Genomic DNA, 19734 nt, shown 5'->3' with positions numbered 1-19734 from the left:
TTTTGATGAGGTAATTTCTTAAGACTTGAATAAGGCATAATACTGAGTAGTCCATTTAGGTAAAGGGTCAGCACACCATATGGTATAAGTCTGCACAATGGTGTCAGTAGACACCATATTGCAGCCACCACTACAGCACCAGGAAAACAGCGGGCAGGAGTTACAATGCAGTTGTCATTAACCAGGCAATAGCAAACTGATGATTGAATGCGATGGATCTCAGAATAAAATTGGTTCCATGCTAGGTGTTCCTGTACATCACTCAGGCCGATGCAGACAGCATGGATAAACTCCTTTCCCCCATTTGTCAAATCCAGACGCCCAGTGTGAGATAGTAACGAGTGATGAGAGACCGTATAGACGCCTGAAAATTGCATACAATCTTTATCTACCAGAGTGTCACGATGTGAGTGCGAGTGTGGAATGTGTGAGATTCCTTTGTTCAGGCAAGCCATCAGGTGGGAAATGGGGACAGCAGGCGTAAACAGCATAGAAAGTTAGAATCGGGCAAGCCAGGTGGAGAGAAGTGGTTAGGGAGAAAGGACAGTGTGGAAGAAAGAGGGAGGCTCAGTGGAGTCAGGGTAGAATGGCTAATGTAGAAAGGGAGAGTTGGTAGGAGAGAATAGGTATTTAGTTAGGGGGAGATAGTTGGGATAGATAGGTTTAAAGCCAAAAGGAGGAATTAGTTGGAAAGAAAAGGGACATGTAATAAAAAGGGGAAAGCTAGTTGGAACCAGTTTAAGCACAGTAGAGGGTGGAGTTATATTAGAGGCGACCAGGAAAGTAAATTTGGAGGGAAAATCAGTTGGACCTCAACATCTGTCAGAGCAAGACATGCTCTTCTAACTCACTGGTGATAGGAGTAGAGAGGTAGCTGATCGGCCTACAACGCAGCGCTGCATTTCAGGCAGGAGAGTCATGGCACAGCAGCCCCACGCATTAGGGCAGGGCACGCGCAAGACATGCTGCACTGACAACAGCTGAAGTCTCCTACTCACCATTACTTCAGGGTCTGAACACCAAATCAGACGTAAGTAGTTTTGTAGCTGTATTAAGTTGTTTTTGCAATATTCTGAGTTCGTCATTCTTGTTATATATATATATATATATATATATATATATATATATATATATATATATATTTGTATATAGAGATTTATGTTATGTTCGCTGGTTCACTATAATATGTGGATTAATGATGTTAAAGTAAAGATTATGTTGTATGTCAGATTGGATAATAAGGTTGTATAATGATGAAATAGGATTTGTTTTAGTTTGGCAAGAAGGCAGGCCAAGTCAGCAGGTGAATGTTATAGGTGGAATGTTTAAATTTACAGCGATATTTGTGGATACAGTATATTTTGGTTTTCTATGGTTGTATCAGGAAAATACAATCCAGGTTTTGTTGTTCATAATTAAAGTGAATGAAGTTAGAAGTTTGTTAAGTGATAAGTTAAAATGTAATTTTGGTTGCTGAAGGATTTAAAGGTTAGTTATAATGAGAAAGGGATATATGTTAAGAGAATACAGTTTAGCTGGTTTTTGATTGAGATAGTTTATATGAGATGATTTGTCATGTTTATATGTTAAGTGAGTTATGAGTATATACATGGCGATGGTTTATTTCTGTAGTATGTATATATAGGTCTGTTTGTCATGGTGGAAGTATACAGGAGTATTATTGGTTAAGTATAAGGAAATATTGAACTGTGGTTCATGTTTGAGATTACCCTGTGAATATATAATGTTATGAGAGGTGGTTATAATATCCCCATATAGATCGACACCGACGAGCTGGGCTCGACGGAACCATCGTTATCTCGACGGCATAGCAAATACGCTCGGCGGAATCACCGTCAGGTAACTCAACGGCATCATATTGACGGCATCACCATTAGCTCAACGGCATCTCGGTTAGCGTGAGGGCAATTCCCGCTACCCTGACAGAATTCCCGTACCTTGGTAGTCCTCCGGTGCAAGCGGTGGCATCTCGGTCGACACGACGACAACTCCCGCCAGCCGGACGACATCCTCGACATCGCGATTATCCGGGCAACTTCTGCATTACCGCACAGACTAGTTCACACCACCCCCCCCCCCCCCCCATTCCCGTCGGACAGTATACATTGAAACCACACGTGCGCACAGTAAAGTATTGAGCCACAGGTATTTTATTCAACCCGGGTCTAGGATGTGTTTATAAGATTAGTCTAGGATGTGTTTACATGAGGAAAGGATTTATTAGCATATTATATTATCTCATTGGATTGCTCCTGAACGTTTCTATAATTTCTGTGGTGTAAATACGAACACAATTGTAATAGGTTTTTTTTTTGTGGGAAAGTATTGTAAAAATATATATATATTTTTTTGAAGTCTTGTTGGAAAAATAAATAGCATAAGAGCTGCATTTTTTGTTCAGTAAACTCACGAAGTGTTGAAGTGTATTAATTACAGTGTATCTCATAGCAGAACCAGACTTATCGTCAGTCGTAGATAAATACAGATCATAGAGCTGACATAAATGGCGACCACGAAGGGACATTTTTTTTTTCTTTCATTGATAGGTTAGGTTAGATTGAGAAACTGTTAATTATATAGATTTGGTATGTGTTCCATTGTCTTATGTTAACCCAGTTTTGCATGTTCTCACCAAGAAATAGTTACAGGGTGCACGGAGACTTCGACTGCTGCAGTGCCATTTCCAGTTTTGATACAAGCACCGTTGCCAGTACTCCTGTGCCTGCCTGATACCGCTGTGCTGCGTTGGGTGAGTTTATTGCTGGGGTTAACATAATGGATAGGGACAGGTTTATAGAACAGGGTAAAGAGTTTGGACTTAGAGGGATGGAATTAAAGGAGTATGTAGACACGTGTGTGCGAGAAGCGCGAGATGAGAGAGCGGCAGCTAGAGCTGCAGAGGCGGCTTTGAAGCAATCAGAAACTGATTTGATAGCCAAACAAATTCAACTCGAGGAACTTAGGAATGAGATAGGAACGTCTAGCAGTGCGACTCGTGTCACACACAGGCCAAGTGTTCCTCCTCTTCCGGTGTTCCAAGATGGAAAGGACGACATAGACGCGTATCTGTGTAGGTTCGAAAGACACGCTACCAGTGTAGGATGGGAGCAGTCAGATTGGGGGATAGCTATATCAGCCCTGTTGACAGGTAAAGCTCTGAGTATTGTGTCTCGACTTACGGCATCAGAATCTATGCAGTATGAGGCTGTCAAGAAGGCGTTACTCAAGGGATACGACCTCACTGAAGAAGGGTACAGGTTGAAATTTAGGAATGCAAAGATACATCATGGGGAAACGTACAGTCAATTTGCCGATAGAATCGAGAAATATTTGGATCGATGGGTTGAACTTAGCCCATATAGTGATGATGCTGTTGGATTAAAGAATCTCTTTCTGCAGGAACAGATTCTAGAGACATGCAGTAAAGATTTACTGATGTTTCTACGAGAGCGGGGACCGCAAAAGCTTCCAGAGTTGTTGTGTCTGGCGGAACAGTACCGGGAGGCGCATGCAGACCCGAGACTCCGACGCATGAAAGAGAAACGTCCAAATGGAGCCCAGCCGTCGGATAGTAGCAGTCCAAAAGGAGATGCACCTGTGAAAGGCAAAGCACCCAGCGAGGGAAATGCTGCACCAGGGAAGGTGTGCTTCAACTGTGGGAAAGCCGGACATTTCTCCAGGGACTGCAGAGCAAGACGAGTGCGGCTAGAGAAGGCTGCATCCCTCGAAGACTCACCGAGGGGAGACCCACCTAAGGAGGCAGGTGGGGAGTCACCGGCAACTAGAAAGGGGAGTTCGTCAACTCACCATGACCAAGGTGCGATGTGTATTGTGGTACATAGGTCGCCGGTTGTTGAGCGAAATCTCACCAAAGACGGAAGCGAAGTGAAATTGGCCTGTGGAGGTACACTACCTGTGCTCTCTGCGGTCGCGTGTGGTACCAGTGAAGGAAGGATGCCAGTCTGCAAGGGCAGGGTCAATGGCAAGCGAGTGGACGTGCTGCGAGACACGGGATGTTCGACTGTGGTAGTGAGACAGGGCCTTGTGAAAGATGAGCAACTCACCTCAGAGGAGAGGACGTGTGTTCTTATTGACGGGACTGTCAAGAGCTTCCAAGTAGCCCGCGTAGAGCTTGATACGCCCTACTTCAGAGGACAGGTGGAGGCACTATGCATGACCAGGCCTGTGTATGACGTCATCCTCGGAAACATACCGGGTGTGAAGGAGCCAACCAATCCCGACCAATCGTGGACACCTCCAGAGCTTCAGGCACACGCAGTGGAGACAAGAGGACAGAAGGAGCGAGCAAGGAGAACTCAGCCACCACTTATCGTACCCAAACCAGTGGAGGATGTGGTTAGTGTGGACGACCTTATCAAGGCGCAGGCTGACGATACTTCATTAGCCCCCATGAAGAGATTAGCAGAGACGGGAGAGGTCAAGGTGAGACGCCACGGTAGTTCTTCGCGTCTACTGTATAAGAAGGGAGTGCTCTATCGAGAGTATGTCGAGGCAACGCCAGGGTCTGACACTGTGCTGCAAGTAGTTGTGCCGGGTAAGCTTCGTGATAGAGTTTTGAAACTGGCTCATGAGTCGATTCTAGGAGGTCACTTAGGGGCAAAGAAAACAAGTGAGAAGATTCAGACTCATTTCTTCTGGTCAGGGATGCACGCAGACGTAGTGCGCTACTGTAGGTCGTGTGAGGTATGTCAGCGGACAACACCAAAAGGGAAGGTCACAAAAGTACCACTCGGATCTACACCACTGATTGATGAACCATTTCGGCGTGTGGCTATGGATCTGGTAGGACCAATCGAGCCAGCAACTAGTCATGGACATCGTTTCATTCTGACAGTTGTCGACTACGCAACTAGATACCCAGAGGCCATACCATTGCGGCGGATTGACACTCAAACCATTGCAGAAGCACTGATGGGTATCTACTCAAGAGTGGGGATACCAAGAGAAGTGCTGACTGACAGGGGTAGCCAATTTACCTCGGAGATGATGAAGGAGATCTCGCGACTCCTGTCTATTCGCCAGTTTACGACGACACCCTACCACCCTGCCTGTAACGGGTTAGTTGAACGTTTTAATGGCACACTCAAGTCAATGCTCCGCAAGATGTGTGAGGAGAGACCGAAAGATTGGGACAGGTACCTCAATCCCCTTCTGTTTGCGTATAGAGAGGCAGTGCAAGAGAGTACGGGATTCTCTCCCTTCGAGCTCCTCTATGGACGGGTGGTTAGAGGTCCACTAACCATTCTCAAGGAGCTATGGACAAGTGATGTTGAGGAGCCAGAAACGAAGACGACCTACCAATATGTGCTGGACCTAAAAGACCGACTAGAGGCAACTTGCAACCTAGCTCAGCAGAACCTATCGAGAGCAGCAGAGAAGTATCGGAGACAGTACAACAAGAAAGCCAAGGCCAGGAAGTTTGAAATTGACGACGAAGTACTGCTCCTCCTTCCCACTGATGGCAACAAATTGCTCATGCAGTGGAAAGGGCCTTTCAAAGTGGTTGGAAAGGTAGGTCAGATGGACTACAAGATTGATGTAGGGGGCAAGGTAAAAACCTTCCATGCAAACCTCCTGAAGCAGTTCTTCAGACGGCAGGAACGTGCAGGAGTCCTAGACATTGCCTGCACGCCAGTAGTTGATGACAGCATGGATGAGAGTGAAGATGAGGAGGAGGACAGAGTCAGCTCAGTACCAAACGGCGAGCTGGTACACCTCCCACCTCTCACCTCATCAGAAACGGTTCGAGACGTACAGATAGGACCAGAGCTGGATGACGATCAACTTCAGTTTCTTTATCACTGCAGTCAAAGGTAGTGAAAATGTCGGCGCAGACTATCTGAGTCGACTACCCGAGTCATGAATTATTCTGCAGATAGGTAGGATGTTGCATATATTTCAGGTATCAACAATTTGGTGTGCAAGTGTCACACTGTTGTCATTCTCACTGAGTAATAGCTCATGAGTGATGATTTAGTAGCTGTAGGATATGCTGTCTAGATGTGTGTTTGTTGAGAAATGTTCAGAAGTGTCATATCACCGACAAGTTATTAGAAAATTAGATGACTAATTTCTTGAAGTAGGGGGTGATATGTCACGATGTGACTGAGAGTGCGAGTGTGGAATGTGTGAGATTCCTTTGTTCAGGCAAGCCATCAGGTGGGAAATGGGGACAGCAGGCGTAAACAGCATAGAAAGTTAGAATCGGGCAAGCCAGGTGGAGAGAAGTGGTTAGGGAGAAAGGACAGTGTGGAAGAAAGAGGGAGGCTCAGTGGAGTCAGGGTAGAATGGCTAATGTAGAAAGGGAGAGTTGGTAGGAGAGAATAGGTATTTAGTTAGGGGGAGATAGTTGGGATAGATAGGTTTAAAGCCAAAAGGAGGAATTAGTTGGAAAGAAAAGGGACATGTAATAAAAAGGGGAAAGCTAGTTGGAACCAGTTTAAGCACAGTAGAGGGTGGAGTTATATTAGAGGCGACAAGGAAAGTAAATTTGGAGGGAAAATCAGTTGGACCTCAACATCTGTCAGAGCAAGACATGCTCTTCTAACTCACTGGTGATAGGAGTAGAGAGGTAGCTGATCGGCCTACAACGCAGCGCTGCATTTCAGGCAGGAGAGTCATGGCACAGCAGCCCCACGCATTAGGGCAGGGCACGCGCAAGACATGCTGCACTGACAACAGCTGAAGTCTCCTACTCACCATTACTTCAGGGTCTGAACACCAAATCAGACGTAAGTAGTTTTGTAGCTGTATTAAGTTGTTTTTGCAATATTCTGAGTTCGTCATTCTTGTTATATATATATATATATATTTGTATATAGAGATTTATGTTATGTTCGCTGGTTCACTATAATATGTGGATTAATGATGTTAAAGTAAAGATTATGTTGTATGTCAGATTGGATAATAAGGTTGTATAATGATGAAATAGGATTTGTTTTAGTTTGGCAAGAAGGCAGGCCAAGTCAGCAGGTGAATGTTATAGGTGGAATGTTTAAATTTACAGCGATATTTGTGGATACAGTATATTTTGGTTTTCTATGGTTGTATCAGGAAAATACAATCCAGGTTTTGTTGTTCATAATTAAAGTGAATGAAGTTAGAAGTTTGTTAAGTGATAAGTTAAAATGTAATTTTGGTTGCTGAAGGATTTAAAGGTTAGTTATAATGAGAAAGGGATATATGTTAAGAGAATACAGTTTAGCTGGTTTTTGATTGAGATAGTTTATATGAGATGATTTGTCATGTTTATATGTTAAGTGAGTTATGAGTATATACATGGCGATGGTTTATTTCTGTAGTATGTATATATAGGTCTGTTTGTCATGGTGGAAGTATACAGGAGTATTATTGGTTAAGTATAAGGAAATATTGAACTGTGGTTCATGTTTGAGATTACCCTGTGAATATATAATGTTATGAGAGGTGGTTATAATATCCCCATATAGATCGACACCGACGAGCTGGGCTCGACGGAACCATCGTTATCTCGACGGCATAGCAAATACGCTCGGCGGAATCACCGTCAGGTAACTCAACGGCATCATATTGACGGCATCACCATTAGCTCAACGGCATCTCGGTTAGCGTGAGGGCAATTCCCGCTACCCTGACAGAATTCCCGTACCTTGGTAGTCCTCCGGTGCAAGCGGTGGCATCTCGGTCGACACGACGACAACTCCCGCCAGCCGGACGACATCCTCGACATCGCGATTATCCGGGCAACTTCTGCATTACCGCACAGACTAGTTCACACCACCCCCCCCCCCCCATTCCCGTCGGACAGTATACATTGAAACCACACGTGCGCACAGTAAAGTATTGAGCCACAGGTATTTTATTCAACCCGGGTCTAGGATGTGTTTATAAGATTAGTCTAGGATGTGTTTACATGAGGAAAGGATTTATTAGCATATTATATTATCTCATTGGATTGCTCCTGAACGTTTCTATAATTTCTGTGGTGTAAATACGAACACAATTGTAATAGGTTTTTTTTTGTGGGAAAGTATTGTAAAAATATATATATATTTTTTTGAAGTCTTGTTGGAAAAATAAATAGCATAAGAGCTGCATTTTTTGTTCAGTAAACTCACGAAGTGTTGAAGTGTATTAATTACAGTGTATCTCATAGCAGAACCAGACTTATCGTCAGTCGTAGATAAATACAGATCATAGAGCTGACACAGAGGATAATTATTTCAACTGGAGATTTTAATGTGAGTGTCAAGCATGACGACACATTTCTTTGAGATACAATGTATTAGTTTTTCTGGTTGGTGGAAAAGCTCAAGGAAAATCTTGCAAGCCTAAAAGGGGCAAGATGTCAGTTAATTAATGACCAGCAATTTTTTTTTTTTCCATCAGGAAGGGGATGTATTATCTATTTACAGTATTTATTAATCAATTTATTTACTTATTTATTTATTTATTTATTTATTTATTTATTTATTCATTTTTAAAAATTTATTCATTCATTATTGTTGTCATCAATTTTTCTCTTTTTTATTCTATACAGAATTGGTTATATGGATTATAATGTCAGGAAAATAAGTCGAGGCATAAGTGAAGGCAACTTTGAGAGCTGGGGGCAGGGTGTCCATTTGCATATTCCACATCACACCCGTAAAAATACCTGCCAATACACTATACATAGAAAAAGCTAGACTATCACTTCTGCTTCTATTTATGGATATTCCTTAATTTGGGAGGCCCGAAGGGGAGTATGGTGCTCATTTGAGCATATTGAGACCCTATCCCCCTAGGAATGCTGCCTGCCAATGATATGATATGTAGGCTGTGCATTAATTGCCAAGGTACTACAAAATACAAGATGAAGGGAGACACTATTTAGCAGGGTTTAGCCATGTGAGGAGATTCCGAAACAAAGAAGAAAATTCAAATTTCAATCAACGTTTCAGGCTAAGAGCATGATGTAACCCAAAGATGAATGAGTGGCTTGAGGGAAGGAGAAGCTAATATGTGTCGCCTGAGATTCAAAATCAAATGCTTCAAATCATGGCACCAAATGTTCTCCGCAATGTCCCTGAAGCAATTCACAAACATTGGTGTGTTTTTTTCTCTATACTTGCAGATGACGAGAAGGGATGTATAAAGAAAAAATTACAATATATGCACCCCTTAGGTTGACAAAGAACTCAGTCCTACAGGGAAGAGTATTTAGGCTTTTACGAGATCAACTAAAGACTGATGCATGAGTGATACAGCTTGTAATACTATTTGAACACACGACAGGTAGGTAATAGAGCAGAGCACTATCACAATCATGAAACACAATTTTTAAATGGAAATCAATGAATGCATTTTACGTACCTACAGTCATCTAGCACATACCGTTAATTCCTCGGCAGAAGGAGTGTTCTAGGCATTCAATATCTATAACATTGTATGAAAAAATCTGCACAGATATTCAACAACAAAAACAACAAAATTAACTCCTATGGCCTCTGAAGTAGTAAAGGTGGGTTATCAAATCTAGCACCCTAGCAGGGCACAGCACTATGATACGATTCTTACTCCTGTGCAATTCTGTCGCATTGAAAGGAATGTCTTTCAGAATGAGGTCATTTGTACAAACGCCACTCCTATCTACAGGGCTGCACTCCCTTTCTCTTCTTCTGTACATAGATTTAATGACATGTGGGATGTAGCTGAGTTGCCCATCCAGTCTGGTGATGTGAGCTGGGTGATCTACACCTACTCCTTAGAAATGTTCCTGCCTAAGAAGGAAATTTGCATCACTCCCTTCAAAAGCGACAACCCTTGGTCTTTTATGAAGGGTTGTTGTATGCATGTGGAACATTCAACCATTTCCAGCAGTCATGATGCCCTCCTCTAAAGGAATCCATGACGAGAGGAAGTGGTAATTTTTCTTTGAAAAGCACCGTTTTCTGCATGCACACCAGGTCTGCAATAAACCTGCTATTTCAGATCAGTGTGAAGTGTAAATACAACATCCACGGACTCCTCCTCGATCGCTGGAGTCAGTGAGGTCATCATCATGAGAACAGGGTTCTAGTCCTCCGGGAAGAGGGTACTTTCCCCTCGTTGGTCATCCTCCGCACCGCCTCCCGGATGTGCTTTGGTTGGAGGGGCGGGGTGTCGCCCCACTGCTCCATCACGTCCAGGGCGTGCTCCACGATCTCCCCGACGTACACCTTGGCGATGCCTGACATCGCGATGACGACGTTCTGCGACACCGTGCTGCTGATGATGGACTGCATGAAGCGCTTGATGGCGGCCTTGGGGAACGAGGAGCGCCGGAACATCTCGTAGCGGTTCAGCTGCTCCTCGGAGAATGCCGACACAAGGATTCTATCAATGCAAACAGAGACAGGAAGAAATGTTAACCATGATGGGTTTTAATGAAAGATCAATTCAGTGTAGAATCTCCCCAGTTTTCATTTTCTACCACATGAAACATGCAAAACCAAAATTTATTAAGGAAGCAAGGGTGAAGTCATTCTAATATTACAATGTACATTTTGACCATCTTGCACAATTTGCCACCACCCAAAGAAACAAATTTTAAGATATCATGTATGACCATGAATGACCTCAGCAAAGAACCCAACAAAATCACAAATCATGAGCAAGATGTGACACTCTTTTCAGTTCTGAAAATAACTGCACTTAAATGTCACCAAAAGTACTGAATTAAAAGTCAATATCAAAGGCATTGAATTAAAAGTTATTGGTGGAAAGTTTCAATGTCTCAAACTTTTCTCAATCTAAATGAAGATGGCATTAATACAAAATTAAGAAAAAATAACCCATAAAATGCAGAGTTGATAAGTCAAGCTAATATTACAGTGGGTAGATTTTGTGAATCTAACAGAAATCAATCAAAAAAAAAAGGCATGAAAAATGAAGGTGATATAGAAAAAATAAATGACAAACTAGAAATGTCGCTATGGCAACTGGTATGCCTCCGCCATAATGCATGGTTCTCCGAATAGGTCTATAGCACAATGTCTTGACAATGTGTGACGACAGTTTCATATAACTGGCAAAATATCAAAATGACAGGTTTGTCACAAATGCATTGATTGAAACTTTCCTTGAACTAGGTTTATTTGGATGAATGGCTATACTGTCTAATAGGAGTGCAGGTATTTGGGGGGGTTGTACCAAACTTTTGACCCTTTCATAAGTTTAAAGAAGAAGTGAAAATTAGCACTTTTACTTGACCTTTGACCTTTTGGCCTTTGACCTTATGACAAGAAACTTCCAAGAGAATCTGTATTGGGTAATAGATGCATACACCAAGTTTAAAGAAAAAATCTTGCAGGCATTGCACAAATAAGAGGGAAATAATGACATTTTGATGAGTTGACCTCTACCTTTGCCCCTTACCTTTGACCTGTGACCCCTCAATTCCCTACATGATAACTGCCAGTCAGTACATGCATATATACTAAGTTCCACAAAGATATCTTGAAATATTTGTGAGATATGGAAAAAAAAGTGAAATGTTAAGATTTTCACTTGACCTTTGACCCTTGACCTTTGACCTCATGACCCAAAACTCTCTCTGGGGAATCTTTATTTGACAGTTCATGTATACACCAAGTTTCAAGAAAATACCTCCAGGTATTGCAGAGATATAGGGGAAATAGTAAAATTTTGTGCATTTGACCTTGACCTTTTGACCTTTGACCTTGAGCAGGTGCACCTAAAAGTTGATAGGCACAACTTCGCCCACTCATACACATACATGCCAAGTTTCATTAGGATACCTCTAACGTTTTTTTTAGATATGCTGTCCATAAAATTGATTACGGACGGAAGGACGGACGGACGGATGGATGGACGGACGGACGGACAACCCGAAAACATAATGCCTCCGGCGACACTTCGTGGCGGAGGCATAAAAACAGAAACTGAAAAAAAAAACCCAATATGCATAGAGTCCATGTAAATGGAGTTAAGATCTTGTAAGAGTAGGTAGCAAATGTGAACGTAATCAGTACAAACAAGCAAATGCATGCATGAGAAAGAGAGAGAGAGAGAAAAAAAGAAGTGAATGTTAATCTGTCAAGGTATGCAGGAAATGTATGTATTTTTCAGCGCTTGTCCAGAATTTTGCAATAAACAATCAGTGAATCAACACAGAACAGAAGGGAGAATAAATCATATCAATTTATACTCACTGCATCTTCTGTCTCTCCTCTGCATCCAGCTGCCGTTTCCTCCTCAGCGCTTCGATGTGGGAGTTGTCGGGCTGCGCCCTCGATGTTGATGCGGAACCCGACGCCTGGTCAGCCTCGTCGCCAGTCTTCCTCGACCCCTGACCTTTCCCCTCGCCCGAAGGCCCGCTACCATCTGTATTACAATGCAACAAATGATGAAACACTGAACTCTACAAGAAGGATCTCAGAATACATAGTTAACCGGAACCCACTGAAGACTAGTCACCAGTACATTCAGGCAGGTGTCTACAGGAAATGTGTGTTTCATATGAAAATCTGCTCGTCCTCAACGGGCAAAGCAATTCCTATACACTGTATACCTAATTGATAGACATGACATGTTGTTGTAATAGTGGACAGATTCAAAGATGAACAGATATACAGTTGTTTAACGATAAATTTGTAATAACTGTAATTCATATTACTGTAAAACGAGGAATTTTCGCGTGCACTTTAATTTCGCGAATTTCGCGAGCGCCGAAATTCGCAAAATTAAAATGCACGCGAAAGCTTTTGTCTACACTACATGCATTGAATGCCAGTAGCAATCCGCGAAAATTTCATGCCACGAAAAAGGCTGTCGGCTCCAATTCGCAAAAATTTCATGCCGCGAATATATCATGTTTTACAGTAATTACAAACAAGCGTCATGCTAATGACTGCTGCTCTGACCATATCACTCAATAATAGAACACATATGACACATATGATATGCAAACACCTGTGACAAATGTAGTGCACTCATAATACAACAGTTGTAACTTCGGAAAATATCCTCACTATATCACTATCTCCTCACTATACCACTGGGGAGTGTCTTCGCAGAACTTGTGAACACATTCAGCAGTCCAACGCATAAATATCGGTCAGGGCTACTTTCATAACTGTCTGGTTATACGTGTAGAGACCACTTGCTGATTATCTCTTTGTGTGCCATATTCACATGCCTGACTTATATATAGTCAACAGCTTGTCAACTTCCCATATTTTGCTCAAGCTCACAACCAACACCATGCATGAACTGATTTGTTTTGAATACTAGCCATTTTTTTGTTTTTTCCAAGAAAACTAGCCATAGATGTGACAGGAAATTTACATCACAGCAAAGCTTGCTATCTTGCTGTGCTACATTTCTAGCATAAACGTAACGAAAAGGCACATGGCTTTGAAAACACAGAATGTTTTCCAAAAGCACTTGTTCATTGCTATCTCAGAATTATATGGCACATAGGGAGTTGGCACCATGGTACACAACAAGTGTTTCTCTGTCCACATGTACTCTGACTGTCATGTTAACCCGAAAAAGGCCGGGGAGGGGGTGAATCAACCCCCCTCAACATTTTTCACGACTATTCCGCTGCGCGAAATTATTTTACTGCGCCGTTCGCTGACTTTTCATTTTTAAGTCTCACGCATCTTTTGACACCATTTTCGCAAAAATTGTACATACCATTACGATGTTGCAGGACCTTTTATACATGCCTGTCAGACCGAAACTGGCTCAAAAACGTGATTTTTGTGTGTAAAGTCTATGCAAATGGAGTTTTCTCACCTTATTCATAAAGACATGATTATTTTCCCTCTCATAGGCTGAAATCAATTAATTTTAGCATAATTATGCTTGAAAAAGGTTCTGTCATAAATTTTGAAAAAAAAAAGATAAAACAAAAGGTTGAAAAACATAGAAATACATAAGAAATTCATAATAACAATAAAATACATAAGAAATTAAGTTTGAATCAACCCCCCTCAGCCACAGGACACCCTAAAAAGCCCAGCCTGGTTAGGGTAAAGACTACTGTAAAGCAGGATATTTTTGTGGCAAGAAATTTTTGCTAATTGGAGATGATGGCCTTTTTCGTGGCATTAAATCTTTGTGAATTGCCTCTGGCATTCAATGCAAATAATGTAGACAATAACTTTGTGTGCATTTTCATTTTGCAAAATCTTGGCTCTCATGAAATTTGTGAAATTAAAATGCACATGAACATTCCTCGATTTACAGTATCCCTCAAGAAAGGCCACAATATCTGTCTCCCTTAATGGACCTACTTGACTCTATCTTTCATGCACACAAATCAGTGTCATGTGTTCCTAGAACACTTGCCTCCACCGCCTTCCAGAGAAGCTTCACTTCCAGCCCGTAACCTTGACAACCCCTCATCCTCCTCCAGGCTACCGTGCAGCGTGGACCTCCCGATGGAGTCCTCCAGGCTCCCGCCGATGCCGCTGAAGAGGGGCAGCTGCACGTCACCGTGCTCCTTCTCCTCTTTGCCCTCTTCTTCTTCCTCCTCCGGCTTTTTCTCTGCACCGGACTCTTCCACGTTCTGTCCATCACTGGATTCCCCCTCTTGACTCGTAGCATCCAGCTTCACGTCCGAAGTTTCGTCCTGACGTGAAAGTTTCGCCAGAGGAGAAGCAACAGGCAGTTATCAAGAAATTAAGAATCTAGTACCAGTCTTTTACATCAAACGTTCTAGCACTACTGTGGAACTATTTGTCAAGGAGGTCATGTACATCACTTAAAGAAAAGGAAGATATTAGATTACAAACAGTTCTTCCTCTGTACTGAGGGCATCATCCCCCTTCCCATCTTTCAATGTTACTGCAGCTTTTCACCCATCCAGATTATCACAGATACCCTTGCTTGACTTTAATACAACATAGGTCAATCTTATTCAAAACTCCAGTTAGATGAGTACATAAGAATAACACATACATCATGATGTCGCCTGTAATAAGACTGCAATCACACGATCCATGGAACAATCATCATGTCTTTATACTGTTGTTCCCAAAAGAGGCTTTGTCATAACACTTTACACAGTATGGAGAAACAAAAGTAACCATTTATACACAAAGAGAATTACCAGATTGTGAAAGTAGGAGTGTGCGCAAAATGCAAAAATCATTTTTTTCCTTCTAACCAGAAGGAAATAGGTGTGCTAGATTTTAATAGAAACTTGTGCATTTGTCAAAATTTACAAGTGCAAAGATTCATAGTTTGATTCATTTGATATTGGCTGTAATTTTGGAAGTGAACAAGCAAGTGACAGTTCTCCCTGAAAAAAAAATAAAAAAATAAAAAAAATAAAAAATACAATTCTACTAGTCCTTGCAAGAGGTTAAACAGGCTCTGATGCACTGAAAATGATGATAACTTCAGTGTCAATGAGTGTGTATAACTCAGACTACAGCCCAATGCCCACTGTGCAACCTAAGCCTGCGAGCTGGTGACAAGCTACGTTGTAATGTGAGCTTTATGGGGCGCCAAGTGTTGCATGGCCTATTTAGTTTCGAAATCAGTCATTTCGTAAACGAAATGACCATTTCGTCAATAAAATGTTCATCTAAGCAAAAAAAGTTGCTGAAAACTGCTTATCCAATAGTGGCGAGCCAATGGAGTAAAATGGAGTCAACAGGGGCCTGAGCTTTCGATCCTACCAGAATCTTCGTCAGAGGCAAAATGACAAACAGGCAGGGAAAACGAAATGATAATTTCGTTACAAAATGACTAATTCTGTAACGAATAGGTGGTACGACACTTGGCGCCCCATACAGCTCACATTAGCTCGCAGGCTCAGGTCACACAGTGGGTATTGGGCTTCAACCCTTGAGTTGGAGACTACCTTGACATCTGTAGATCTTGGAGAAGAGGGACTGGCGGTGTGCTCCTGGGAAGCCGTACCGGGAGAAAAACTTCCGGTTGGCGAGAGGGGAGGGGATGAAGACGGGGAAGACAGCGTATCGATGTCTTCCATTTTCATGCGCTTTGTCGGTGGAGCACTGTCATCATCATCATCATCGTCATCGTTGTCAACATCATTGCCTTCTTCCTCTGTGGGGGCGGGGGGAGGAACAGGGAAGGCAAGTAAAATGAATAGAATATCCCCCCTTAAACATTTCGAAGTAGACACATTGTGAGGATGTAAACATGACAAAAGATACGTAGTACACTGATATATAAACATGTTCGGGATACGCAGACTCCTTGTCCCACAGCAATTGACCGCTTTTGCAGATTTGCTTGCTCCGTGGAACTGTCCAAATTCCTCATTAACAATCTCAATAAGATATATCAACCGGTATACAGCTGCATGGCATTGGCCATTCTGAAGTACATTGGTACTTTCTCAGTTAACTAGAAGCGTCTTCTTCCATAACGTTTCATCATCTGGAACACACCTTGCTTCACTGAGAGGAAAGAGACTTGAATACAAAAACAAAACAAAAACAAAACCCAGTAGTATTGATGCCCCATGATTGTGCTTGTGGAATACACAAAGTTTGAAGGATACAACCTGACTTTGTGGACTAGCTGTCATGTGAAACAATCAAAAACTTGCTGAAAGAAAATTGCAAAACAAAATCAGGTTCACTAAAAAAGCACCTCTCTCAACATAACCAGGGTTGTGAGAGTACTGTACGTGAAGTGCTGTTAACATTTAAATGGATTTGAATTGCCACAATAAAGTTACATGTAATTTGCTACGGGAACTTTCATTAATCCCCCATTACTACCAGCATGTGTACATCTATGTGAGTGAAGGAAAAGGGCAGACATAGACTTCAAATACAAAACTTCATTTCCCCCTTCAAAATAAATAGATAAATAAATAAATGAAAGTTACTCAGATTATACTGTTAGAGTAAGACAATTACATCCCACTATCATGATTGGAAAAATAGAGCATGGTGCTAAAATGTTCAATAGATTTTTATTACAGATGTAGTTGCCATTGATAACCTGTTGAATCAGAAAGTTAATAAAATAGCTGCTGTTAAAAAAAGCTAACATTTTAATGCTGTGTATCATTTCTTATTGAGTGGAACCTTTCTACATCAAAAATACATAACAAGTCAAAATTGAAAATGGGCAATAAGGGTGCACATCAAATCACAACTTGATTACATACAACTTGATTGCTATACAATATCCAGTGTATGCCAGGGTTACTAAAAAAAAAAAAAAAAAAAAAAAAAAAAAATTGAGAAGCTTCATTCAACCAAGTAAAACATGAACTCACTCCCACCTTTCAAATCTTTGGATGCGAGGTCTGGTGATTTCGGTGGTAAAGGGTCTTCGGTGTCATCATCATTGTTGTCATCCGAGGACAAGTCACTGGACATGTAGAGGTCGTCGCGAGCATCCACTTTTTCTGCCAGATCGTGAGATTTTGTGTCATCTTCTTCCTCTCCATCTGTCCAGTAAGAAGTATCATCCTCATCTTTTCTTTCCATCTTTCAAAAGGGCAATCTATCAACGAACCAATCAAAAAAGACGTTAGGAACTACATATAGGGAATAATAATAGCATTAAAAACTACCACTGAAGAGTATGCAAATGAATATGTTTTATCATCACACTGTATAGACTTGTAAGTTGTTGTTGCATTGACAATGATAGATGTATGTCTCCATACTGGAATAGCAACCACATATTTCTGTGAATTACGGCACTAAAATAAGAGTCAAAAGGGGCCTGAGCTTTCGATCCTAGCAGAAACTTCGTCAGAGGCAAAATGACAAACAGGCAGGGAAAGCAATCACATATAACAGGACTTCACACAACAAGAACAGTAAGGGACAGGCTAGGGACACAGAACAAAGAAAACGAAAAGGAGAGGGTAGGAGGTCATGGGCAAGAAGCCCAACAGGTAAGGAGGGAGGTTAGAGCAGGAGGGTGGACAGACAAAAGGCAGAGGAGGGTCAGTGATGATCCTGACGACCATGGGGGTAACCATTGAAGGAAAAGGATAAACATGGACCTACTACACATGGACTAGAAACGAAGGTCTTTCTTTGATCTCATCATCACCGCCGCCACCTGATTACGCGCACCTTTATGAGTACATTCAGGTGCTTGGATAATGACGATTATGCAATCATGCATCGTCACTGACAAAAGAACTATTTCCCTCATTGCGGTCTTATTTTGCTGATGTGTCTTTTCACACTCAACTGCCTTTGAATAAACACCGATGACAGGGAGCAGCAAACCCGAAAACATGACAGTTTTCCTGTCACAAAGTGGGAAATTACTGAAGTGGACACTTGTGGACAAGCATGTAACATGGCTTAATGATAGGACATACTTGCCATCTGCGGTTACTGCCCATGTTTACTCTGGAACAATGAGCGAAAAATGGGGAAAATTAGATTACAAATCACAACTAACCTGTCAAAATAATTGCTTTCTCTCGTAAAGTACGCGCATTTCGCAAATGAAATTACCTGGGCGATAATTTCTCAATGTACACTACAACTGCACATGTATGCATTTTTCTTGATTTAAGATAATTACTATCTTCTGCGCATGTAGTTTTTAGATTTCTCAAAGCGTCGTCTTGTTTTTATCCAGGCTGGTTGTCGGCGGTGATGATAAGATCAAAGCAGGAAAACATGCTTAAAATGCTTTTGTGACGCTTTTGACAGAACCAGGTGCATGAATTAATTAACGAGCGATGACTGTCCATTGTGTAGTAGGTCCATGGGATAAATAGGGAGGCGACATCAAACAATAAGGAACAACAGAGGGATACAGAAAGGAAATGAGTGAAATAGCAACAGCGAGGGGGGGGGGGGGAGGGGCTGAGCAAACAGCAAGCCCTAATAAGGTGTACCAAGAGGAGGCAACAAAATGAAAGAGAGAGTCAACCAACAAATGCAGACTGTAATCAAATATATCAAAGTATATACCGGTACACAATAAATACACAAACATGCATGGTTTCATTTTAAGACATTTGCTTAATTTCAAAAGTCTGCATTAAGGAATCCTGAAAATTCTACAAAAGATAGTCCATCCAACATTAGTTTCAGTAATTTCAACATTACTTTCAACATTTATAGTTGGGGGTTCCAACAGCGACCCCCAACACGTACGTGCTACAGTGCCCTGCAACAGGGTTAGTAATGGTACTGCCTCTAACAACACGTACATGTTACAGTGCCCTGCAATGGGGTTATGCGGTGCCGGTACTGCCTCTAACAACATATTATAACCCTCATCACCCATCATGATCAGACTAAGAGAAATGCAATGGCAGGGCAAATAACACGTACAATGATATGACATTTACAATCTACAAAACACAGCAAATTAATGATTCTTCTTTTATCTTGTATAATAACGCAGATCTTGATAAAATAAAAAATAAATAGGACTGTATAGCAACTGATTGACAAAGTGCCCTGCATCAACGTAAATAAGCACTGAATTAATCAGTGTTTAGTAGTAGCCATGATAAAAAAAAATCATGGGCGTACATACTTGAGCGGGATTCGAACCCATGACGAAGCAGTCATCCTTCTACCCACGCACTGTGCAGACTTGGAACTCACTCAATGCCTCCTGACGTGACATTATATCACTATCACTATATCCGGTATCAGCCCATAATGATCACGCATCAAAATGGAAGCCTACAACTGAAGCCAATCGGGCATTGCAATGGCAATGCCATGATCATGATGATGG

The 19734-nt window shown here is 41.8% G+C and overlaps 2 protein-coding genes across 2 annotated transcripts; one reads left to right on the top strand and one right to left on the bottom strand.

Moving 5' to 3' along the window:
* The first annotated feature begins 2796 nt into the window (after window positions 1-2796).
* On the top strand, window positions 2797-5859 carry LOC139717679 (uncharacterized). Its single transcript, XM_071629181.1, has one exon. It carries the CDS (start codon window positions 2797-2799, stop codon window positions 5857-5859), a length of 3063 nt encoding a protein of 1020 aa, XP_071485282.1.
* A 4202-nt stretch (window positions 5860-10061) lies between these two features.
* On the bottom strand, window positions 10062-17495 carry LOC139717678 (uncharacterized). Its single transcript, XM_071629180.1, has 5 exons — window positions 17282-17495; window positions 15884-16092; window positions 14362-14644; window positions 12216-12387; window positions 10062-10377 (listed from the first exon to the last, which is right to left on the bottom strand). Exons 1-5 carry the CDS (start codon window positions 17493-17495, stop codon window positions 10062-10064), a joined length of 1194 nt encoding a protein of 397 aa, XP_071485281.1.
* Window positions 17496-19734: the final 2239 nt, after the last annotated feature.

The sequence above is a fragment of the Diadema antillarum genome, unplaced genomic scaffold, assembly GCF_040938485.1.
Source record: "Diadema antillarum isolate AM-2024a unplaced genomic scaffold, OU_Dant_1.0 scf00000080, whole genome shotgun sequence".
Lineage (NCBI taxonomy): Eukaryota > Metazoa > Echinodermata > Echinoidea > Diadematoida > Diadematidae > Diadema > Diadema antillarum.
This window is presented reverse-complemented; position numbering and strand designations above follow the sequence as displayed.